Source organism: Stegostoma tigrinum, chromosome 14 (genome assembly GCF_030684315.1).
Source record: "Stegostoma tigrinum isolate sSteTig4 chromosome 14, sSteTig4.hap1, whole genome shotgun sequence".
Classification (NCBI taxonomy): Eukaryota; Metazoa; Chordata; class Chondrichthyes; order Orectolobiformes; family Stegostomatidae; genus Stegostoma; species Stegostoma tigrinum.
In genome coordinates this window covers 60,728,544-60,752,036 of record NC_081367.1, presented here as the reverse complement: position 1 = coordinate 60,752,036, position 23,493 = coordinate 60,728,544, and the positions used below count along the sequence as shown (strand labels likewise).

At 44.5% G+C, this 23,493-nt stretch overlaps 1 protein-coding gene across 1 annotated transcript in view; it reads left to right on the top strand.

The window, feature by feature from the left end:
- phc3 (polyhomeotic homolog 3 (Drosophila)) overlaps positions 1-23,493 on the top strand; it is a 127,966-nt gene that overhangs the window by 79,120 nt on the left and 25,353 nt on the right. The window contains exons 8-12 of the mRNA XM_048542584.2: positions 2,870-3,735; positions 9,757-9,904; positions 12,230-12,477; positions 17,937-18,105; positions 22,236-22,350. Coding sequence (XP_048398541.1) covers positions 2,870-3,735; positions 9,757-9,904; positions 12,230-12,477; positions 17,937-18,105; positions 22,236-22,350 — 1,546 coding nt within the window. The remainder of the gene's footprint in view (positions 1-2,869; positions 3,736-9,756; positions 9,905-12,229; positions 12,478-17,936; positions 18,106-22,235; positions 22,351-23,493) is intronic.

Genomic DNA, 23,493 nt, shown 5'->3' with positions numbered 1-23,493 from the left:
GCATGTCCATCGGTCGCTTAAATGTCACTAATAACTCTGCTTCCACGACTACCACTGGCAAAGCATGCCATGCGCTCAACTCTCTGGGTGAAGAACCTCCCTCTGACATCTCCTCTATACCTTCCTCCTAAAACCTTAAAACTATGACCCCTAGTGGCAGTCAGTCCTGCTCTGGGGAAAAGTCTCTGGCTATCGACTCTAGACGTGGCATTTATTTCAAGAGGGTTAGAATATAAACACAGGGATGCATTTCTGAGGCTATATAAAGTCTGGTCAGACCACATTTAGAGTATTGTGGGCCGTTTTGGATCCATACTTCAGGAAGCATGAACTGGTCCTGGGGCAGGTCCAGAGGAGGTTCACGAGAATGATCCAGGAATGAAAGGCTCTGGATCTATATTTGATGGAGCTTAGAAGGATGGGGGGGGTCGCGGTGTGTGGGGATCTAACTGAAACTTGCAGAACACTGAATGGCCCAGACAGAGTGGAAGTTGGGAAGATGTTTTCATTGATAGGAAAGGGGATCTGAGCGCTCAGCCTTCAAATAAAGGGAAGGCCCTTCAGAATGGAGATAAGGAGAAACTTCTTCAGCCAGAGAGTGGTAAACCCATGGAATTCATTGCCACAGAAGGCTGTGGAGGCCAGGTCATTGAGTATATTTAAGACAGAGATAGAGGAATAAGTTCTTGATTGTTAAGGGGATCAAGGGTTACAGGGAGAGAGTGGTAGAATGAGGTTGAGAAACTTATCGGACACGATTGAATGGCAGAGCAGACTCAATTGGCCGAACAACCTAATTTCTGCACCTATGTGTAACGGTCTTATGGAAAACGTGGTTAACTCTCAACTGTGGTCTGAAGTAGCCAAACAAGCCACATACCTCAGGCACAGTTAGAGATAGGTAATAAATGCTGGCCTTGCCAACAACATTCACATCCCATGAAAGATACGGTCCCTCAAGCCTGCTCCACTGTTCGGCTTGTTCATGACTGATTTTTTTTAACCTTCATTTCACTTTACCAATCTGTTCTCATGTTCCTTGATTTCCTTAGCATTCAAAATCTGTTGCTCTCTGTAATGACTATATAATGACTATATAATGGAGCATTCACAACTCTCTTTGAGTCATAGGGTCATACAGCACAGAAGCAGGACCTTCGGTTCAACTAGCCCATGCCAAATATAATCCCAAACTAAACCAGTTCCACCTGCCTGTTTTTGGCTCATATCCCTCAAACTTTTCCTATTCATGTACTTATTGAAATGATACAATTGTACTACCCACATCCACCACTTCCTCAAGAAGTTAATTCCACACATGAACTGCCCCCATGTAAAAAAGTTTGCCCCTCATTGTCTTTTTTAAATCTTTTTCCTGTCACCTTAAAAATGTGCCCCCTAGTCTTGAAATCCCCCATTCTAGGGAAAAGACAACTACCATTAACTCTATCTATACCTCTCAGAAGTTTATAAACTTCCATCAGGTGGCCTCTCAACCTCCCACGCTCCAGTGAAAAAAAGCCTCAACCTTTCTTTATAACTCAAACCTTCCATACCCAATGACATCCTGGTAAACCTCCTCTGAACCAATAGATAATAGGTGCAGGAGTAGGCCATTCTGCCCTTCGTGCCAGCACCACCATTCATATAATCACGACCGATCATCCACAATCAATATCCTCGCCAGCCTGGTAATAATCTTCCTATGACTGGGCGACCAGAACTCAACATAGCATTCCAGAGGAGGCCTCACCGATGTCCTGCAGCACATCAACTCCTATATTGAAAGGACTAAGCAATGAAGGCAAGCGTGCTAAACACCTTTTAACCTCCCTGTCTATATGTGATGCAAACTTCAAAAAATTACGTACCTGCATCCCTAGGTCCCTCTGTTCTATTTCGTACAGAATTTCAAAGATTCAGGAGCCTTTGAGTGAATACACTTTGGACCCCTTCACCTGGGACTGTAGTGCTGGGTTTGAGACTCCCATCCAGGGCAAACAATCTCCCAGCATCCAATCTGTCAAGCCTTATAAGAATCATATACGTTTCGGAGAGATCACCTTGCTTTCCTCTAAACTTCGAATGATGTAAGGCACCTTGGTGAAGCGACAGCTTGTGAAGTCCTAAGAAATGTTGTTCAGACAGCTTCTTCTTGCACAAAATCAGATGGTAACAGAAGATAAATTCAAAAATAGGTCACATAATAATTTTGAAACAGGAATAGGCCGTTCAGTCAGGAGGCGATGGCCTAATGGTTCTATCACTGGACTGTTAATCCAGAGATCCATATAATGTCCTTGGGACCTATGTTCAAATACCCTGATGGCAGATGGTGGAATCTGAATTCAATAAATATCTGGAATTAAGAATCCAATGATGACCGTGAATCCATTGTCGATTGTCAGGAAAACCCATTTCGTTCACTAATGTCCTTCAGGGAAGGAAACTGCCATCCTTACCTGTTCTGGCCTACATGAGACTCCAGACCCATATCAATGTGGTTGACTCTTAACTGCTGTCTGGGGAATTAGGGATGGGCAATAAATGCTGCCTAGCCAGCAATGCCCTCAGCCCGTGAATGAATAAAGGAAAAAAAAGAGAAGCCCCTTGACTTTAGTTAATAATGATTGAAACAATGCAATTTGCCTTTCTTTCACTGGAAGAATTGGTAAATTGTTCAAGATACTTCCTTCATGGTATAATTTATTCCTAAAAAAGCCCTTTGAAATAGGAAAGTTAAGAGTAATGCATTGTAATTTTGATATTTGATAATTGATTATGAAGTTTATTTTGTTGATACTTGCTTCAGAGTAAAAAACAAGATTTTTCACTATTGTCCATTAACTCTGTTGTTTGTCCTGTCTAGCACCCTACACACCAATTCAAGCACACCAGCTGATTAAACAGCAGCAGATTCCACTGCACCAATCAACATCGAAAGCACATCATCAACTTATTATCCAGCAACAGATCCAACACAGACAGCAACTGCAGCCTCTAGCTCTTCAGGCCCAGGCTTCTGACCCTCCACAGTCTCAGCACTGCCTGCCAATCCAACCCCACAGTCAATCGCTAATCCAGGCCTCTTCCCAATCACCTCACTGTATATCAACTCAGGCCCATAGCCAACCATTGAGCCAACCTTCAGCTCACTCTCATCCTCAGAGCCAGCAGCAGACAGTTGTGGTCTCTCCAGTACCCTCTCAGTCACCGCCGAGCCCACCAGCGTCTACGATCATCATCCAGCCACAGGCACTAATACAGACGCAGTCTCACAGCCTGGTTCACACGCATCTGCCATTGGGCTCCAGCCAGCAGCCAACTTCAGCTCACGTGCCATCAAGCCAACAGCCACAGCCAGCGCACATACTGCCTGCCCATCGCTCACCGGTCGCTCAGATTGGGCCTTTGCGACAGTCAAGTCCAGTGACAACGCAGTTATCTACTCCACCCCAGCAGCAACATCCAACGCTGGTGTCACCTTTGCAAGAGGTGCCCTCAACGGCCCCAGGTCACCTCCAGCGGCTGCCGTTGCAGTCAGTGCAGAACCTGACGGTACCATCAGACATTGTTTCCTCCACTCAAGTGCTACCGCAGACTGTCCTACATTCACGGGAACAACTCCCTGCTGCCCAGGCTCTGATTCAAATGCCCTTCCAGGCTCTTCCCCCACCCCAGACCATTGCTGTTAATCTTCAAGTCCAGCCATCGGCACCAGTGGATGCGCCACTGGTAGGAATTCATTGAATGTTTTACAATTTGCACGCAAAATAGTTTTCTTTTATGAGAATTAACCACGTGTTGTTACATTTGGCTTTAGCATTGAATGTATTAACTTGCCTTATTTTGATTATGTGCCTTTCACGTTCTTTTAAGGAAACTCATTGTCCAATCCAGTCAATTGCTTTCTGATCTGACAGTTATTGTCAGGCAGTTGTGTTTGAATTGCAATAAACACGAGAATTTGAGTGAGATTTTCAGAATAATTTGTCTTTAAGCTTCAGGCTCATTCAGTGAACAGGAAGTCCAGTTCTTTATAGGAAAGTTCCCATAGCTTTTGAGTGTGCCCACTGACTGCAAAAATGGTGCTTTCAACCACTTTCAGCACTCACTCCCTCCATTACTGATGCACAATGGTAGCAGTATGTACCATCGAGACGACACATTGCTACAATTCGCAATAACTTCTTAGGTAGCGCATTCCAAAACTCTGATCTTCTCCATCTCGATGGACAGGGGCATTAGATGCATGAGTACACCAAAACCTGTAAGTTCCCCTTCAAGCCACTTACCATCCTGACCTAGGATTATATCAGTTCATTCACTATCACTGGTTCAAAATCTTGGAAGCCCCTCAGTATAACAGCATGGCGGGTATATCTATATCACATGGATTGTAGCATTTCAAGAAGCAGCTCATTACCATTTACGCAAGGACAGTTAAGGATGGGATATAAATGCTGAGGTTTCCAACAATACCAATGTCCCATAAGTGAACATACAATTGGTTCATCAGTTTACATCACACTGTGGGGTTGGATTGGCAGGCAGTACCTAGCATAATTTACAATCAAATTACTCACTATACCAATAGCGCAGTCATGAATACATCTTCCAGCCCTTCTTGTCCTACCACTATAGAATTCAACAGACTTCAAAATTAAATTATTATTTATCCATAAAGGGCTCCATGAATTCCAACAAATAATATTCACTGTCAACATTTATTAGTCTTTGTTCACCTATCTAACACAAGGTATTTTGTGATGGTGATCATTTACCCATAAGCTGATTACTACAGGGATGTGAAGTTACTAGAGAAGAGGCATTTTACCATATCCAAGGCAGTTTCTATTTTTGAAGGTTGGGGTACAATACTTCTGCACTCCAGGTACTTTGAGCCTATAGAGGACATGAACAAGGTAAGCAATGGCCAAATTACAGTGTTGCAAGATAACAAGTGTAGAGCTCAATGAATACAGCAGGCCAGGCAGCATCAGAGGAGCAGGAAAGCTGATGTTTTGGGTCTGGACCCTTCTTCAGAAATGTTGCAAGGTTGTGATCTGAGCGACACTATTGGAGAAGATTCTAAAATGTAAGCTGCAATGGGGAGGAATTGGATGGTCATGCAAATAGCTCATAGCAAGTTTGCTCGCTGAGCTGGAAGGTTTGTTTTCAGACGTTTCGTCACCATTCTAGGTAACATCATCAGTGAGCCTTCGGTGAAGCACTGGTGTTATGTCCATCTTTCTCACTCATGATGTTACCTGGAATGGTGACGAAACATCTGAAAACAAACCTTCCAGCTCAGCGGGCAAACTTACATCCAGAACCTCAACCTGAGCTACAAATCTTCTCAAAACTCACTAGCTCATAGCAACCAATGGTGTATTGATGGCAGAGGTTTGACAGCATCTATTCTGACTGTCCTTTGGGCAGTGGGCAGGCATGGAAACTGTTGACCAAGAAGAGCACCTTAAAAACAAGATACTTGAATTCTTCAACATCTCAGTATAGTTACCTTCCAAATTAATTGTGACTCCCGTATGCATATAGTGTAGGGGGATGGGCTTAGATTAGTTCACAGGCCGGCGTAACATCGAGGGCCGAAGGGCCTGTTCTGCCCTGTATTGTTCTATATAGCTCGATTCAGCACTGTCATGTTTCTAATAGGAGTCTTAACCCATAGTCTGAATCAGATAGTTTCAGATTTGTTTGGATAAATATGAGTTTCAGCAGAGTATGTGCCCATTCAGATTTGCTTTCAACAACATAATGGCACATACAAAATGCCAATTATAAGTTATTCTAACCCTTCGGATGCCTTGAAGCATTCTTCCACACGATTGCATTTTGGTGCATGTGTCATCGAAGGAAGATGAATTGATTTGGTCTGTTTGTTATGTATGTGTACTGCTGCTAGTCAAGGCTGTGGTTGAGACCAGTTCTTACCCTATTATAAAGAATTACACAAAATGTACAGTTCCCAACTAGCCCAATGCCAGTCTTCATGCTGTGCACAAGCCTCCACCCAGTGCTCCTCATTTGACTGTGTCAGCATTGTTTTCTGTAACTTTTTCCCCTATCAACTTTCCTTTGAATGTATCTGTGCCATTGAACTACAAAATGACAGTGTCACATTATCGACACTCTGGTCAAGTCCTTTTCCTGAATCTCTTATTGGATTTGTTAGTGTCTGTATTCTTGGTGTTTAGTTTATAATCTTAACATCTACTATGCCTAGTTCGGTTTTTCCAAAAATGGACATAATTCACCTGTGTCTGTCCTATTAAAGCCTTTCATAATTTTAAAAGGTATATCCAGAAGTCTTCTTGTTTAATAAAGTAGATGTAAGCTTAGTTTCTGGTGTTTTTTATGTCCAATCCATGGTGTCCTACACATGGATTTGAATCTGAGAGTAGGAGGAGCATTAAAGCCCAGTAAAAAGCAAAACAGATTTGACTCTCAAAAATCCGAAAATCTGAATTTTCTGTACAGAACAAAGAAAATTAATTTGGTATGTTTGAATGTTGAATTAATACGTTACTGAAGTTTGTAGTCCTTAATCTTTGGCTTTTATTTTAGAATGGCATTGAAGACTTCTGCTAGGCTTGGCTAGCCTTGCATCTAGCCTATGCGAACACCACAACCTTTCAAACTCATGAACTTTACCACCAAAAGCCCAAGGGCAGTAGGGAACACAATCACCTGCAAGTTTCCATCCAAAACACTCAAAATCCTGACTTAGAACAATATCATTATTCCTCCACTGTTGGTGGGCCACACATCCAGGGATTGTCTCCCTAGCAGCATTTTTGTTTTACCTGCACTAAATGGACTGCAGCATTTCAAGAAGGCAGCTCAGTACCACGTCAAGAGCAGCAAACACTGGCATAGTCAGTGATGTTCATACGCCATGATTTAAAAGAAAAAGCAGCAATAATCTTTCCAGTAGATCATAAAATATTGTGAAACATTTCAGAAGCATTTTCTATTCCTCTAAACAATTCATTTTCACCACATACGTATGATGAATATTGTACATGTGCCCTTCCTTAAACAGTACATTATTGTGTTGATGAAATGCAAAGTGGATATTGCCAATACTTAGTGATGAACAAATTTAAGGCAAAGACGAATACTCATACTTTCCATGACCCCATCACTTCTGGTGACCTCCCCTCCACTACCTCCAGTTTTATAGTCCCCCACAACCCCGCACTGCCTGTTTCTACCTGCTCCCCTAGATCTACAAGCCCAGCTACCCCGACCAGCCCATCGTCTCTACGTGCTCCTGCCCCACCGAACTGATCTGTTCCTACCTCGACTCCATTCACTCCCTCTTCGTTCAACCACTCCCCACCTACATCCGAGACACAAACCACGCTCTCCGCCTCTTAGCTAACTTCCAGTTCCCTGGTCCCCAGCACTTCATCTTTACTATGGATGTTCAACCCTTATACATGTCCATACTCCACAAGGATGGCCTGTAGGCCCTCAGTATTTTCCTCTGCAACAGACCCATCCAGTAACCCCCCCACCCCAGTAATACCTTCTTCCAACTCACCAAACTAGTCTTCACCCTCAATAACTTTTCCTTCAATTCTTCCCACTTCCTTCAAATCCAGGCGGTTGCCATAGGCACTTGCATGGGTCCCAGCTACACTGGCCTGTTTGTAGATTATGTCGAACAGGCCCTCTTTACTATGTACATCGGCACTGTTTCCCAACTCTTCCACCATTACATCAGTGACTGCATCGGTGGCATCTTGCACCCAGAGCACCCGGAGCAGTTCAACTACTTCACGAACAGCTTCCACCCCACCCTCAAATTCACTTAGTCTACCTGAGAAGCCTCCCTCCCCAATCTTGACCTCCCCATTTCCATTTCAGGTGACAGTTTATGGACCGACATTTACTATAAACCCACAGATTCCCATAGGTACCTAGACTACACCTCCTTCCACCCTCTACTCTGCAAAAAATCCATCCTGTTTCCCCAATTCCTCTGCCTCCATCACATCTGCTCTGACGAGGAGATATTCCACTCCCAAACATCCTAGATGTCTGCCTTTTTCAAAAAATGTTCTTTTCCCCCTCCTCAGTCATCCAGACAGCCCTCCACTGTGCGTCCTCCCTTATCATACCACAGCTCTTAACCAATCCCCTCCTCAAAAAAAGATAAAGAACGGGTCCCCCTTGTCTTCACTTTCCACCCCACCAGCCACCGCATCCAACATATCATCCTCAAACATTTCTGCCAACTCCTGTTAGACCCTGCCACCTGGAACATCATCCACTCCACACTCATCTCTGCCTTCTGCAAGAACCAACCCCTTTGCTACTCCTTAGTTTGTGCCACAGTCCCCACCAACCACTCCAACCTGCCCAGTATCTTATACTGTAACCGTAAAAGATGCAATACCTGCCTGCACACCACCTCCCTCACCTCCATTCAGAGCCCTAAACAATCCTTCCAAGTGAGATAGAACTTCACCTGCATCTCCTCCAACCTAGTCTATTGCATCTGGTGCTCCTGACGTGGTTTACTCTACATTGGTAAGACCAAACGTAAACCAGGTGACCATTTCGCTGAGCTTCTTCGCCTGGCCTGTATTGGCCAACCTAACCTCCTGGTCACCACCCATTTCAAGGCTCCGTCCCACTCCCCCTCCAATATGTCTGTCCTTGGCTTCCTCCAGTGCCACAGTGACTTTGAATACAAATTTGAGGAAAAACACCTTATCTTCTACTTTTCGCCGAGTGAGACCCTCAGCAAACAAATTAAATGGAGTTTATGTTTAAGTAGATCCTTTTCAACAGTTTGGGGAAAGGCAGTGGCCGAGTGGTATTATCGCTGGACTGTTAATTCAGAGACTTGGGAGCCAAACATAGACATGCACGGGAATTCCTAGAGGCATGGTTCTCCACCCATAATGTAATCAACAAACGCATAGAATTGAGTGCACAGATCAAAACTGGAAATGACACTACTCACCATAAGAGAGCAAACAGTATAAACTCCAAGCAGAGTAGAATAACACCGCTTCATCAGAGGCTACACTGATGATGTCACCTAGCATGGTGATGAAACTTCTGAGCGAGAACAAGCCAAAAATGACCCTTCAGTATTGTCTCAGCGTATTGTGGAAAAAAACGTCTGTCCATTTCCTTCCAATAGATTATTCCCGATTGATTTGGACTCCTAGGAACTGAAGTATAGTGACACCATCTGGAATATTTGTAGCTGAGAATGTGAAGACCATACATTTTGTCAAATTCAGTCAGTTTACGAAACCGTTTATAGTCAGAGGTACCGCTACTGTTAGGGAATGCTCTGAAGACTGAATTCAAATTGAATACCTTTGCTAATGTTGAACCAAAAATATTTCCGAAGGGATTCAGTGATCACTCAATGGAATTAGTGTGAATTATAATGTAAGGTATTATTGCATAATAAGCACCCTGGGAATTTTGCTATGAGAATGCATCTTGCTATGCCTCAGGTTTTTTTATAATTATATCAGTCCTCATAGTCCAGGTCATGCAAGCCAAGTATCAATATTTTGTCTCTTGGAAACCTGGATCATGTGCCCTGTTTGGCATGAATTGTATATACTCTTGTGGAGGAGATAGTATAGAGACGAAGTGGATGAATTGGGTCAACACCCTGGTTCTAATTGTACTGAAGTTTATGGTCAACCTTCAATGTTGTGTGATGCAATCTAATACCATGGCGTTGTGCCTTCTCAGGTCTACCCTGCGGAAGACCACGAGATGAGGGAGGACCAGGAAGAATGCTATGCAACACACAGACCAGCTTCAACACCTCCCTCTGAGTCCGAATCCTCTATTTCCACAGCACAAGGAGAAGCTCTGTCAACTGTGGACATTTGCCAAGGTCAGCTATTAAGAAAGTGGAAATAAAAGGTGGTTTGAAAAATAAAGCTGTCAAGGGGAAACAAGTGGGTGGCTATCCAACTTTTTGCTTCAGCAAATTTCCCTCAAACATAGCAACACCTCTTGAAATGGGAGCTTACTCTGCCCATTGACTTTAAAAACCCACATGAAATGCAATGGTAGTATCTTGATACAAATTTCTAGTTGAGTTCACTAACATTAATTGGTTGACGTATGAAAGTGGAAAATTGTTACTCTTGAAGAAACGACTCCCTTTATGTCAAGTCTTTTTTTTGAATAAAACAAAGCTTGAACATTTTCACGAATCAATTGGGAGCAACCTAAAGTACCAAGTGGATGATCTACTTGCTTTCTTCCTCAGATTGATAGCATCATAGGTCTTCAGTCAATTTGATTCACTCCTCATTGTGTCAAGAAAAGTCTGGGCGGCACAGTGACTTAGTGTTGACACTGCTGCCTCACAGCACCAGGGACCCAAGTTCGATTCCACCCTCGGCCAACCATTTATGCAGAGTTCAGACGTTCTCCCTGTGTCAGTGTAGGTTTCTGCCAGGTGCTCTGGTTACCTCCCACGGTGTGCAGGTTAGGTAGATTGGCCATGCTAAATTGTCAATAGTGTCTAGAGGTGTGTAAGTTAGATGGATTAGCCATGGGAAATGCAGGGTAACAGGGAAAGGGTTGGAGGATGGGTCTGGGTGGAATGCTGTTCAGAGGGGTGGTGTGAACCTGTTGGACCAAATGGCCTGTGTCTGTACTGTACAGATTTTATGATGGTGGTTTTATGAATGAACTGGATATAGCAAAGGCTTTTAGTCTGAACAACATTTTGACTGGAGTACTGAAAGTTTGTGCTCCAGTTGTGTCCCTAGTTAAGCTATTCCAGTGCAGGTCATGGCTCATTTCCTGATCCCAAAGCCTCTCCACCATTTGCAATTGACAAGTAAGAAGTGTAATAGAACACTTACAACTTCCTTGAATGAATACAGTTTTAAATGTACTTAAGAAGCTTACCAACATTCAGGACAAAGCCGTCCACTTGATTGGAACCCCGTTCACTAACTTCAATGTTTGTTGCCTCTATCACCACCACACAAAAGCAGCAGTGTGAGCCAAATGTAAGATGCACCGCAGTAACTCATTAAGCTTCTTCAGACAGAACCCTCCAAAACAATTAAAAGGACAAGGGCAGTTAACATATAGAAACCACCTGCAGATTCCCCTCAAAGCCATATACAAACCTGATGTAGAACTTTTCCATTAATTCTTCACTGTTGTTGGATCATAAACCTGGATCGCCCTTCCTATCAGCTGTGTGGATATCTGTCCGACCCAAGGATTGTGGCAGTTCACACTACCACCTTTTCCAGGGCAACTTGGGGTCAGTCGTAACCACTGCCTTTGCTAGCAATGCCCACATCCCATGAATAAATATTTTAAAATGAGAAGCTCTCAAAGTGCTTTACTATCAGCCAGATATAAAATATTTTGGAGTGCAGTCAATGAGTTAGGGAACGCGGCAGCCAGATTACACAAAGCGAAGTCCCACGAGGCAATGAGTTTTACCAGGTAATGTGTTTTTATATGTCAGCCACAGAGACCTGCCCTGCTCAAAATAGTGCATTATAATCTTTGATAACAAGGTGTAGAGCTGGATGAACATAGCAGGCCAAGCAGCATCAGAGGAGCAGGAAAGCTAACATTTTGGGCCTAAAAGGTCAGCTTTCCTGCTCCTCTGATGCTGCTTGGCCTGCTGTATTCGTCCAGCTCTACACCTTGTTATCTCAGATTCTCCAGCATCTGCAGTTCCTACTGTCTTTGAAACCATTAGAATCTTTGTTATTGTTGTTGCATTTTCTTTGGGTGTTGGAAGCGGCTCAGTTTAGTATCACTTCTTCCTTGGAGCCAAGAGCTGAATGCAGAACCCAAACTGACATTCCTATTGTAACCATACTGTGGTTTTGGAGCTATATCTCTCAGATCAGATGTTCAACTGAGATTTCTTCTGCCCTCTCAGCTGGGTGGACATCTGAGGAAAGATTTGAAAAGTAAGAGTTCTTTGAGATATCCTGGACAACATTGAGCCTTTAGTGAACATCACTAGAATCAGATTGTCTGGTCATTATCACAGTGCTTTTTGCAGGAGCTTGATTGTGCTCTAAACATCACAAACACACGATTGGCTGTGTAAAGCTTTTGAGATATCATGAGGTTCTGGAAGAAGCTATATAAATGGATGCAATTTTTTTCTTTTCCTCTGAAAAGAGGTTGCACTCCACTGTCTCATCAACATCTCTTTGTCTTACAGAACAAGCAGGGCCACCTAATGTGACTTCAGCAAGTGCTTCTGTTATCAGGTCCTCTGCAGACACCTTGAGATTCTCCAGTCCTTCGTCTCTCATTGTCCCGCCTGCAAAACTGAAAACCAATGGCACAGTCTCTTCCAGCAATCTTCCTGGAGTGGACAACAAGCCACCACAGGCTATTGTGAAACCGCAGATCCTCACTCATGTCATTGAAGGCTTTGTTATTCAGGAGGGACTGGAGCCATTCCCTGTGAGTAGACTTTGTCCTGTTCTGCATCATTACAATGTCCCTAGCTATTTTTCCCTCCCATTTGCTTACTTCATAAAGGTCCTTATTCATGCTAGAAGATCGAGTCTGCAACAATGACTGTGTGCATCATGTATTGACTAAAGGTTAGCAAAATACCCCAATGTGCTTCACAGGAACATCACCAAACAAAGTTTGAGACTAACTCATTTAAGGCAATGCTAGGACACTTGACTAAAAGCATGGTGACAGAGAGAGATTTTAGGAAGTGTCTTTAAAGTGGAGATTGAGGGATGAAATTCCAGAGCTAGGGGTCTAGGCCCCTGAAAGTGGGGCCTGGGCAAGGGTTGCAAAACACTGGGATCTGTGCTTTAGGGAGTCAGGGGTTCTGTCTTCAAGTGAGCATAATAAAGGTAACAGGCTTTCATGCATTAACTATGTGGCATTACGACACATGGCTGCCTGATTGTGCTCTTGCTGCATGTTTCCATCTGGGCAAGGAGAACTGCTTGTTAACTCAGCAGACTCGAGCTCAAGGGAAGCAATGAGGGAAGGTGGAGATTGTGGCGGAGACAAAGTGCATAGCAAAATCTCTCTGACCATCACACAGACGTAATAATGGTGTTGGATGGACTATTAGGTCTGAAGGCTGATATGTTCCCGGGACCTGATGGCCTGCATCCCAAGGTACTTAAGGAGGTGGCTCTAGAAATCGTGGACACATTGGTAATTATTTTCCGGTGTTCTATAGATTCAGGATCAGTTCCTGCGGATTGGAGAGTGGCTAATGTTGTTCCACTTTTCAAGAAAGGAGGGAGAGAGAAAACCAGGAATTATAGACCGGTTAGCCTGTTGTCAGTGGTGGGAAAGATGCTGGAGTCAATTATAAAAGATGAAATTACGAATCATTTGAATAGCATTAAAAGGATAGATCAGCGTCAGCATGGATTTACAAAGGGGAAATCGTGCTTGACCAATCTTCTGGAATTTTTTGAGGATGCAACTATGAAGATGGACAAGGGAGAGCCAGTGGATGTAGTATACCTGGACTTTCAGCAAGCCTTTGATAAAGTCCCGCATAGGAGATTAGTGAGCAAAATTAGGGCACATGGTATTGGGGGCAAAATACTGGCTTGGATTGAAAATTGGCTGGCTGACAGGAAGCAAAGAGTAGTGATAAACGAGTCCCTTTTGGAATGGCAGGCAGTGACCAGTGGGGTTCCACAAGGTTCGGTGCTGGGACTGCAGCTATTTACAATATACATTAATGATATAGATGAAGGCATTAAAAGTAATATTAGCAAATTTGCTGATGACACAAAGCTGGGTGGCAGGGTGAAATGTGAGGAAGATGTTATGAGAATACAGGGTGACTTGGACAGGCTAGGTGAGTGGACGGTTGCACGGCAGATGCAGTTTAATATGGATAAATGTGTGGTTATCCACTTTGGTGGCAAGAACAGGAAGGCAGATTACTATCTAAATGGAGTCAAGTTAGGTAAAGGGGAAGTACAACAAGATCTAGGTGTTCTTTTACATCAGTCAATGAAAGCAAGCATGCAGGTACAGCAGGCAGTGAAGAAAGCAAATGGAATGCTGGCCTTCATAACAAGAGGAATTGAGTATAGGAGCAAAGAGGTCCTTCTGCAGCTGTACAGGGCCCTGGTGAGACCGCACCTGGAGTATTGTGTGCAGCTTTGGTCTCCAAATTTGAGGAAGGACATTTTTGCTGTTGGGGGCGTGCAGCGTAGGTTCACGAGGTCAATTCCCAGAATGGCTGGACTATCATATGTTGAAAGGTTGGAGCGACTGGGCTTGTATACACTTGAGTTTAGGAGGATGAGAGGGGATCTGATTGAGACGTATAAAATAATTAAAGGATTGGACACTGTGGTGGCAGGAAGCATGTTTCTGTTGATGGGGGGAGTCCAGAACCAGAGGACACGGTTTAAAAATAAGGGGTAAGCCATTTAGAACAGAGTTGAGGAGAAACTTCTTCGCCCAGAGAGTGGTGGATATATGGAATGCTCTGCCCCAGAAGGCAGTGGAGGCCAAGTCTCTGGATACTTTCAAGAAAGAGATAGATAGAGCTCTTAAAGACAGTGAAATCAAGGGTTATGGGGATAAGGCAGGAACAGGATACTGACTGTGGATGATCAGCCATGATCATAATGAATGGTGGTGCTGGCTCGAAGGGCCGAATGGCATACTCCTGCACCTATGGTCTATTGTCTAAGATTTATCAGTCTCTTAACGGGGTCATTAATGTAGAGCACATAAAGGCTTTGAGAGGTTTACTGTCTCTGCCATGGCTGGGGTGGTGTGATCGATCAGATGGAAGAGTAAGGCGAGTAAACTTTCTTTGACAACAGTATTGGGAAGCCTGAATATGAAATTGAAGTGGCTAGCCCAGGTAAAGCCAATAATTATCTGACTATGACAGGACTGGTGCACCCCAGAAAGTCCACATGTCCTGATTTCTTGTATTGGCCAGAGACCTCTACAATGTAGAGTCTAGGTGACAGCCCTAAAGCACCTCCTGATATCTCCCCTGGACCGTGACCCCACGATTGAACGCCAGGCTATTGTGTCTACCATGGCCACTGATCTCATTTCATCTGGGGATCTCCCTCACACTGCCTCCAATCTCATAGTCGTTCAATCCCTCACAACCTGGTTCTACCGCCTTCCCTAAATCCACCAACAGGACTGCCCAGACAGACTCATTATTTCTAGATAATAAAATGTGAGGCTGGATGAACACAGCAGGCCAAGCAGCATCTCAGGAGCACAAAAGCTGACGTTTCGGGCCTAGACCCTTCATCACAGAGGGGGATGGGGAGAGGGAACTGGAATAAATAGGGAGAGAGGGGGAGGCGGACCGAAGATGGAGAGTAAAGAAGGTAGGTGGAGAGAGTATAGGTGGGGAGGTAGGGAGGGGATAGGTCAGTCCAGGGAAGACGGACAGGTCAAGGAGGTGGGATGAGGTTAGTAGGTAGCTGGGGGTGCGGCTTGGGGTGGGAGGAAGGGATGGGTGAGAGGAAGAACCGGTTAGGGAGGCAGAGACAGGTTGGACTGGTTTTGGGATGCAGTGGGTGGGGGGGAAGAGCTGGGCTGGTTGTGTGGTGCAGTGGGGGGAGGGGACGAACTGGGCTGGTTTAGGGATGCAGTAGGGGAAGGGGAGATTTTGGGGAGACTCATTATTTCTGCCTGTTCTTGCAGAACAGAACCCATCCCTTCATACCTCAACCCAATCTTTTTCTCCCTTTGTGCAGTCTTTTCCCACTTACATCCATTTTATGTCAGTTTCAGAATTCAGTTTGTGGGCTGTAGCTTTGCTGGAGCACTGCTGCAAGCCCAAGACAGTGATGCTGACCAGGAACATGGTGGCGTGTTGAAGTGGCAAGCGACGGGAAGCTCAGTGTCATTTTTGGTGACAGAATGCAGGTGTACTGCAGAGCAGTTGCGCAGCCTGTGTTTTGTCTCCAGTGTACAGCAGATCACATTGTGAGCAGTGAATGCAGTAGATCAGATTAAGAGAAGTGCTGGTAAATCACTGCTTCACCTGGAAGATGCCTGGGACCCTGGAAAGTGAGGGGGGAGGAAGTAAATGGTCTGGTGTTGCACTTTCTGTGATTCCAAAGGAAGGTGCTGTGGGGGTGTGGGGAGGCACTGGGAGTGGAGGAGGATTGGAGCAAGGTGGACAGAGGGAACAGTCCCTGTGGATGGCCGACAAGGGAAGGGAAGGGAATATGTGTTATTTTCTCCTCTCTCCTCTCGGCAGTAATTCTATCCCCCCCACGCCCCCAACCTTTAAACTACCTACCGAAGGAGTTGGGTCGCAACCAGGAGCCCCGTGGCAGAAGCCGAACGCATGGGCTGTGTCCCTCAGTGACGGCAGATCGAGTGTGGGCTGGAGGGATGGCGGCGGATCAAGAGTGGGCCACGTTGGCGACGAGAGTGGGCCACTAAGACAACAGCACTTGGCGGCGAGAGAAGGCTGGAGAGGTGGCAGCTGATGGCAGTGGGAGTAGGCCACTGACATGGCGACAGCGGTGAGAGTGGACCTTTCGCATGGCAACAGTGGTGGCGGCCTCCTGGGTGTCCTAGCGATTGGAGTAGTGCCTGCACCATTATGGAGATGGGACTTGTGACTCTGAGATCTGGACTTTTTATTTTTCTCTTGCTTGCCTTTTGGCGCTGTTAAATCCTTTTATTCTGTTTTTCATAATCCACTGGGTGCCAGTGAATGGTGACTTTGTGCACTTTTCACTTTATTTGTGTATTTCTATACTTAGTACATGTGACAAACCTAATCTAATCACTTCCCCTGGCAGATTGTTTCAAATGCACACCACCCACTGCATGAAAAAGTTGCCCTTTTTAAAATTTTCCCACTCACCTTAAATGTAGTCAAGTTTCGGACTCCTCCACCCAAGAAAAAGATCCCTTCTGTCCCAGCAAATATAACATTCATTCAAGATTAACCAGATACTGCTGAATTACTGTAAATGTTATCAACCTGGCCACTAAACAGGTATCTTTCTCCTGCCCCTTGTTCAACCTCTGCCATTTCCTGAGGAATGGTAACCCTAAGGTTAAACCACAACCAGACATCTCTCTCTAATGAGAGAGCAGCCCTATGGTCTCGTAAGACGATGGCGACTCTAACTTTAATATCTGGATAGAGTGAGATTATGAGAGTACATTAAGTTAAATTAGAAAGGCATGATGCAGGCTTTGGGAAAGGAGCAGGGTGAATGGATTGCTCTTCCAAAGAACTAGCCTCGTAGAGAAGAGCTGAATAGTCTCCATGAGCATTAGAATATTCCTTGATTGGATATTTTAGTGACATTATGGTACTGAGTCACTGCTAATTGATTTTTTAAGGATTCGCTCTAAGCTAGTTGACAAGGACCCATTATTATCTGTAAAATAGGCCGTTGTTTTAGTTTCTCCCGCTTTGGAACAACCTTTCAACCCTTCAAGCCTCTTTTCCACCATTCAGTGAGGCCATTGTTTGGTTCCATCAGCTTGCCTTGGTCTTGTAACTTCCATTATCTTTGTGTATCAAAAATCCATCAGTTTCGGTTTTGATATTTCATTTGACACCTCCCTCCTCCCCTGTGCCTCAATATTTTTTAAGAGAGTGTTTCATATTTCCATTAGAATTTGTGTATAGATGCACTCCGTGATATCAACCTTAAATGGTCTAGCTTTGACTGTGAGATTGACTTCTTGCTCTGGACTCCTAAATGCCATCAGTAAATGGTCTTGTCATTACCTAACCTACCAACCCCTTTCATCATCTTCAGCACAATTAGATCTACTACTCTGAAGGGAATTGAACGCAGCCTGTGTAAGCTGGCCTTATTAACATTTCAAGCAGCCATTGCTTCACGTTGTTCCAACTTTGCTGAGGTAATTGTGTTAAATTGACTTGAATCTCCTTATTTTGACAGGTGAGCCGCTCTTCGCTGCTGACAGAGCAGCCAGTGAAACAGAAGATGCACTGCGAAGGTCCAGCCACATCCCCCACTTCTGTTCAGTCAGTAGGTGAGCTCCAGAGCAACTCAGGCAAACAGCTGGAAGGGTCTCTTGACAGCGATTTGGATGACCTTACTGGTGAAGGTTTGTAAACCCATTTTGCAGAATGTGGGGGATAAAGCCAAAGGCACAATTTGGGCAAAGATGATCATTGCTGACCTTTATACATCCTGCCCAATTTTCTGTCGCATTTAAAGAACTTCTAAAAGTAGACAGTGATGTTAAGTAGGAAGTCTAATTGCTTGGAATAATGTTGAATTTTGCAGATGATTCATCCTAGCTAAAATCTAAACAGAAATTGCTGGAGAACGCCAGTGGATCTGGCAGTGGTTGTGAAGAGAAAGCAGAATTAACGTTTCGAGTCCAGTGACCCTCCTTCATCCTAGCTGATCCACAGCCCTCGTTCTCACACACCACCCTACCAACCTCCGGATACAACGCATTATCCTCCGACACTTCCGCCATTTACAATCCGACCCCACCACCAAGACATTTTTCCATCCCCTCCCCTGTCTGCTTTCCGGAGAGACCACTCTCTCCGTGACTCCCTTGTTCGCTCCACACTGCCCTCCAACCCCACCACACCCGGCACCTTCCCCTGCAACCGCAGGAAATGCTACACTTGTCCCCACACCTCCTCCCTCACCCCCATCCCAGGCCCCAAGATGACATTCCACATTAAGCAGAGGTTCACCTGCACATCTGCCAATGTGGTATACTGCATCCACTGTACCCGGTGCGGCTTCCTCTACATTGGGGAAACCAAGCGGAGGCTTGGGGACCGCTTTGCACAACACCTCCGCTCAGTTCGCAACAAACAACTGCACCTCCCAGTCGCAAACCATTTCCACTCCCCCTCCCATTCTCTTGATGACATGTCCATCATGGGCCTCCTGCACTGCCGCAATGATGCCACCCGAAGGTTGCAGGAACAGCAACTCATATTCCGCCTGGGAACCCTGCAGCCTAATGGTATCAATGTGGACTTCACCAGTTTCAAAATCTCCCCTTCCCCTACTGCATCCCTAAACCAGCCCAGTTCATCCCCTCCCCCCACTGCACCGCACAACCAGTCCAGCTCTTCCCCCCCACCCACTGCATCCCAAAACCAGTCCAACCTGTCTCTGCCTCCCTAACCGGTTCTTCCTCTCACCCATCCCTTCCTCCCACCCCAAGCCGCACCCCCAGCTACCTACTAACCTCATCCCACCTCCTTGACCTGTCCGTCTTCCCTGGACTGACCTATCCCCTCCCTACCTCCCCACCTACACTCTCTCCACCTATCTTCTTTACTCTCCATCTTCGGTCCGCCTCCCCCTCTCTCCCTATTTATTCCAGTTCCCTCCCCCCATCCCCCTCTCTGATGAAGGGTCTAGGCCCGAAACGTCAGCTTTTGTGCTCCTGAGATGCTGCTTGGCCTGCTGTGTTCATCCAGCCTCACATTTTATTATCTTGGATTCTCCAGCATCTGCAGTTCCCATTATCTCTGATCCACAGTTGGGTTTCTCTTTCCACCCTCTCCTTGGATTCCATGAGCATGATCTTCTATTCCATTTTCCTTTATCTATCCTGCTTCCTCTTAAATAGCCTTTGCTATCTGCCTCAATTCTTCCCAGCAGCAGCAAGTTAAACATCTCCGCAGTCTCTAGCCAAAGAAGTTTTTTTTTATCATTGAAGACATTTGAGGTTGAAATAGATTTTAAGTCACACATAGATTCAAGGGGAGCAGATGGGAAAGTGGAGCCAAAGATCAGTTTGATCAATAGAATGGCAGAGCATGTTGTCCCATTTCATATGTTCACCCAGATTCCTTGGATTCATTGATGATCATCTTACATTTATGGTCTCTAGTTTTCTTTTCCACCATGAATGGAAACAAAGATTCTATCTCCGCACTACCCGATCCTTTTTTAAGGACTTCCCAACAGGTCATGTTTCAGCTTTCAGTTTCCATACCCGTTTGGTTTTATTTGATTTGTTATTATTACTACTTGGAAATTTATGATAGTTAAATGATTATTGTGCAAAAATTATTATTGTGGGACTTCTTTGTAGATACTCAATAGAATCCAGTATTTCTTGAGAATGTTGCAGGATCTTTTTCTAACATTCGTCTAAGGTTTTGACTGGAGTATTGTGTCCAGTAATAGGCACCATACTTTGGGGAAGATGTCAAGGCCTTAGAGAGGGTGCAAAGGAAATTTTCCAGACTATGATGAAGATTGAAAGTCAGTGAGTTTGCAGCGTGGAAGGAGGCCCTTCTGCCCAAAATGTCCATGCTAGTTATTAAGTTTCTACCAATTTTAGTGCCATTTGAGACATGTTATATTGGAGAATTAGAGAGAAGTGCAGATCATTCTTTTCAGAGCATTGAGGTGAAGAAGTGATTCGTAGAGCTGTTCAAAATTAGGAAGGGTTTATTTTAAATACTGAAATGTTTCCAGTTACAGAAGGGCAAGTAACCAGAGATAAGAGATTTTAGCTAATTGAGAAAGAACCAAAGGGATGATGGAGTTAGTGTATTCTTTTGCAAACTAGGTATGGTCTGAAATGAGATAACGAGGTGTAGAGCTGGATGAACACAGCAGGCCAGGCAGCACCTGGGAACCCTGCAGCCCAATAGCCTCAATGTGGACTTTACAAGCTTCAACATCTCCCCACCCCCGAACTCATCCCAATACCAGCCTATCCCATTCCCGCCTCCTTGAACTGTCGATCTTTTCTCCCACCTATCCATTCCTCCCACCTCACTGACCAATCCCCATCCACACCTCCTTGACCTGTCAGTCTTCCCTCCCATTTACCCATCCCATCCTCCTCACTGACCAACCCCCATCCCAACTCCCTGCCTACACTCACCTGTACTGGCTTCATCCCCACCTCCTTGACCTGTCTGTCTTCTCTCCACCTATCTGCTCCTCTAACCACCTTCTATCATTGCCACCCCCTCTACTTATTTCAGAGTCCCCTTCCCTTCCCCATTTCTGAAGAAGGGTCCAGACCGGAAACGTCAGCTTTCCTACTCCTTTGATGCTGCCTGGTCTGCTGTGTTCATCCAGCTCTACACATTGTTATCTCAGACTCCAGCATCGGCAGTTCCTACTACCTCATGGTCTTAAATGAGCTGCCTCAAAGAACTGTGGATGCAGATCCAATTGTAACTTTTAACAGGGAATTGGGTAAAATTTTGAAAAGGCTTAAACCAGCACCCGCATAATGTAATGGCACATCAGTGGCACTAATTAGAGAGCAATTTTAATTTTCGATAAGCATGATAGACAAAATGACTTGCTTTGCTGGCTGTATTGTTCTGTGAGATCCATTTTCAAATCTTACATCACAAACTTTATGCGTGGCAACTTCAGGGCTGTATTTGCAATATTTAAGGGAGAACTGGCCAGCTTGAAGCAAGTGTCATTGCCATATCAACTAAAATTCACAGAATTATTTTCAACACAGGGAGAGGCTGTTCAAAAGGGGCACTTATGTCAGATTCTATCTGGGGAGATTGAAGTGGGATAACAAAGTGTGAAGCTGGATGAACACAGCAGGCCAAGCAGCAGAGATCTCTGATGAAGGGTCTAGGCCTGAAATGTCATCTTTTGTGCTCCTGAGATGCTGCTTGGCCTGCTGTGTTCATTCAGCTTCACACTTTATCTTAGATTCTCCAGCATCTGCAGTTCCCATTATCTCTGATCACAGATTGAAGTGGGAAATGGGTCTCATCTCAACCCCATTCCATTTTTAACTGGACTGCATAAGTTCTTTGTCTGTCGACTCTCTTCATTTTAACCAGTTAACCTTGAGCTAATCTTAAAACGAGGAAGCTATGAGTAAGTTGGGATGATAAGATAGAACCCAAGAGGGAGCCCCATACTTTGTCAGAAAAACTCATTGTTATCACCATTTGTACTTTATGTTCAAAGAGGAATGAATCCTTTTTGGATTTTGTCTTTTTCTGCCTGATGAGAAATGTTGCTGTCAGAAACGCGCTGTATGCAAAATCGTGGACTTCGGCCAGTATTTTGTTGATGCATGTGATGGCGTGCTTAGAGTCTCCCTGAGTTTTACCTTTGGCATGTATGTTGAAGTAGAATTGGGAAGATGGATCTGAAGGAGTGCAAGATCGGTAAATAGTTAGATGAAGTAGAACAGTCTGTTTTTACCTATGAGTTAGCTCATGGAATTATTCTTTCATTTCTACGTAATTTCAGAAGGGATGGAGGGCAGTGATCCAGACATGCTAAAGTGTGAGTTCTGTGGGAAGATGGATTATGCTCACAAATTCAGAAGATCAAAGCGTTTCTGTTCAATGTCATGTGCTAAAAGGTAGGGACATCACATTTCTGTGTTTGGCATTTTTCTATGCTGATTATTCTGTTGAAAAGGCTTGTGTTTTTGGAATTAAACAATTAATATGGCTTTATACTGTAAACATATCCTTTTATATGTAGCTTTTTACAAATATGCCCACACATGTCCTCTATTTGTTTCAAAGTATTTAGAGTGCGAAGCTGACTACTGTTTGCGACATTAACTGCTTGACATGTTCAAACAACATCCCTTTTTAAATCATTCACAGGATATTTTTTCACTCATAGGGTGTGGGCATTGCTGGCTAGCCAGCATTTATTGCCCAGCAGCATTTGTGGAGAGAAATCAGAGTTAACGTTTCAGGTCCACTGCGTTCTGAGAATGGATCACTGGGCCCGAAACATTATTTAGGATTTCTTTCCACAAATGCTGCCAGACCTGCTGAGCTTTTCCAGCAATTTTCATTTTTGCTCAGGTATCCACAGTTCTTTTAGTTTTTATTTATTGTCCATCTTTAATTTCTCTTGAGAGGGAGGTGGCTTCTTGAAAGGCTGCAATCCATGTGTTCCAGGTAGAATTCATAATTGGTATTTTTTAAAAATTCACTTGTTGGATATGGGTAGTTAGGAGGGAATTGAAGAGTCAACCACATTGCTGTCACGCTTAGGCCATGCCGGGTCAGGACAACAGCATTCCTTCCATACAGGTCATTCGTGAACCAGATGGGTTTTTAGACAATCATCAGTAGCTACATGGTCATTTGCTCTCTATTCCAGATTGTAATTGAATTCACATTTTACCATGTGCCAGAGTGGAATTTCAATCTATCTCCCATATTGGCCTCGAGTTTTGGATTGCCAAGGATTGCTAGCCCAGTGACATAACCACTACCCAATGCCTCTCCTGAAGCTGTTAACCCTATGAGAGGCATAGATAGAGTTGATAGCCAGACACTATTTCCCAGGGCAGAAATGGCTAACACAAGGGGTCATAGTTTTAAGCTGGTTGGAGGAAAGTATAGAGGGGATGTCAGAGGCGGGTTCTTTACACAGAGAGTTGTGAGAGCATGGAATGCGTTGCCAGCAGCAGTTGTGGAAGCAAGGTCATTGGGGACATTTAAGAGACTGCTGGACATGCATATGGTCACAGAAATTTGAG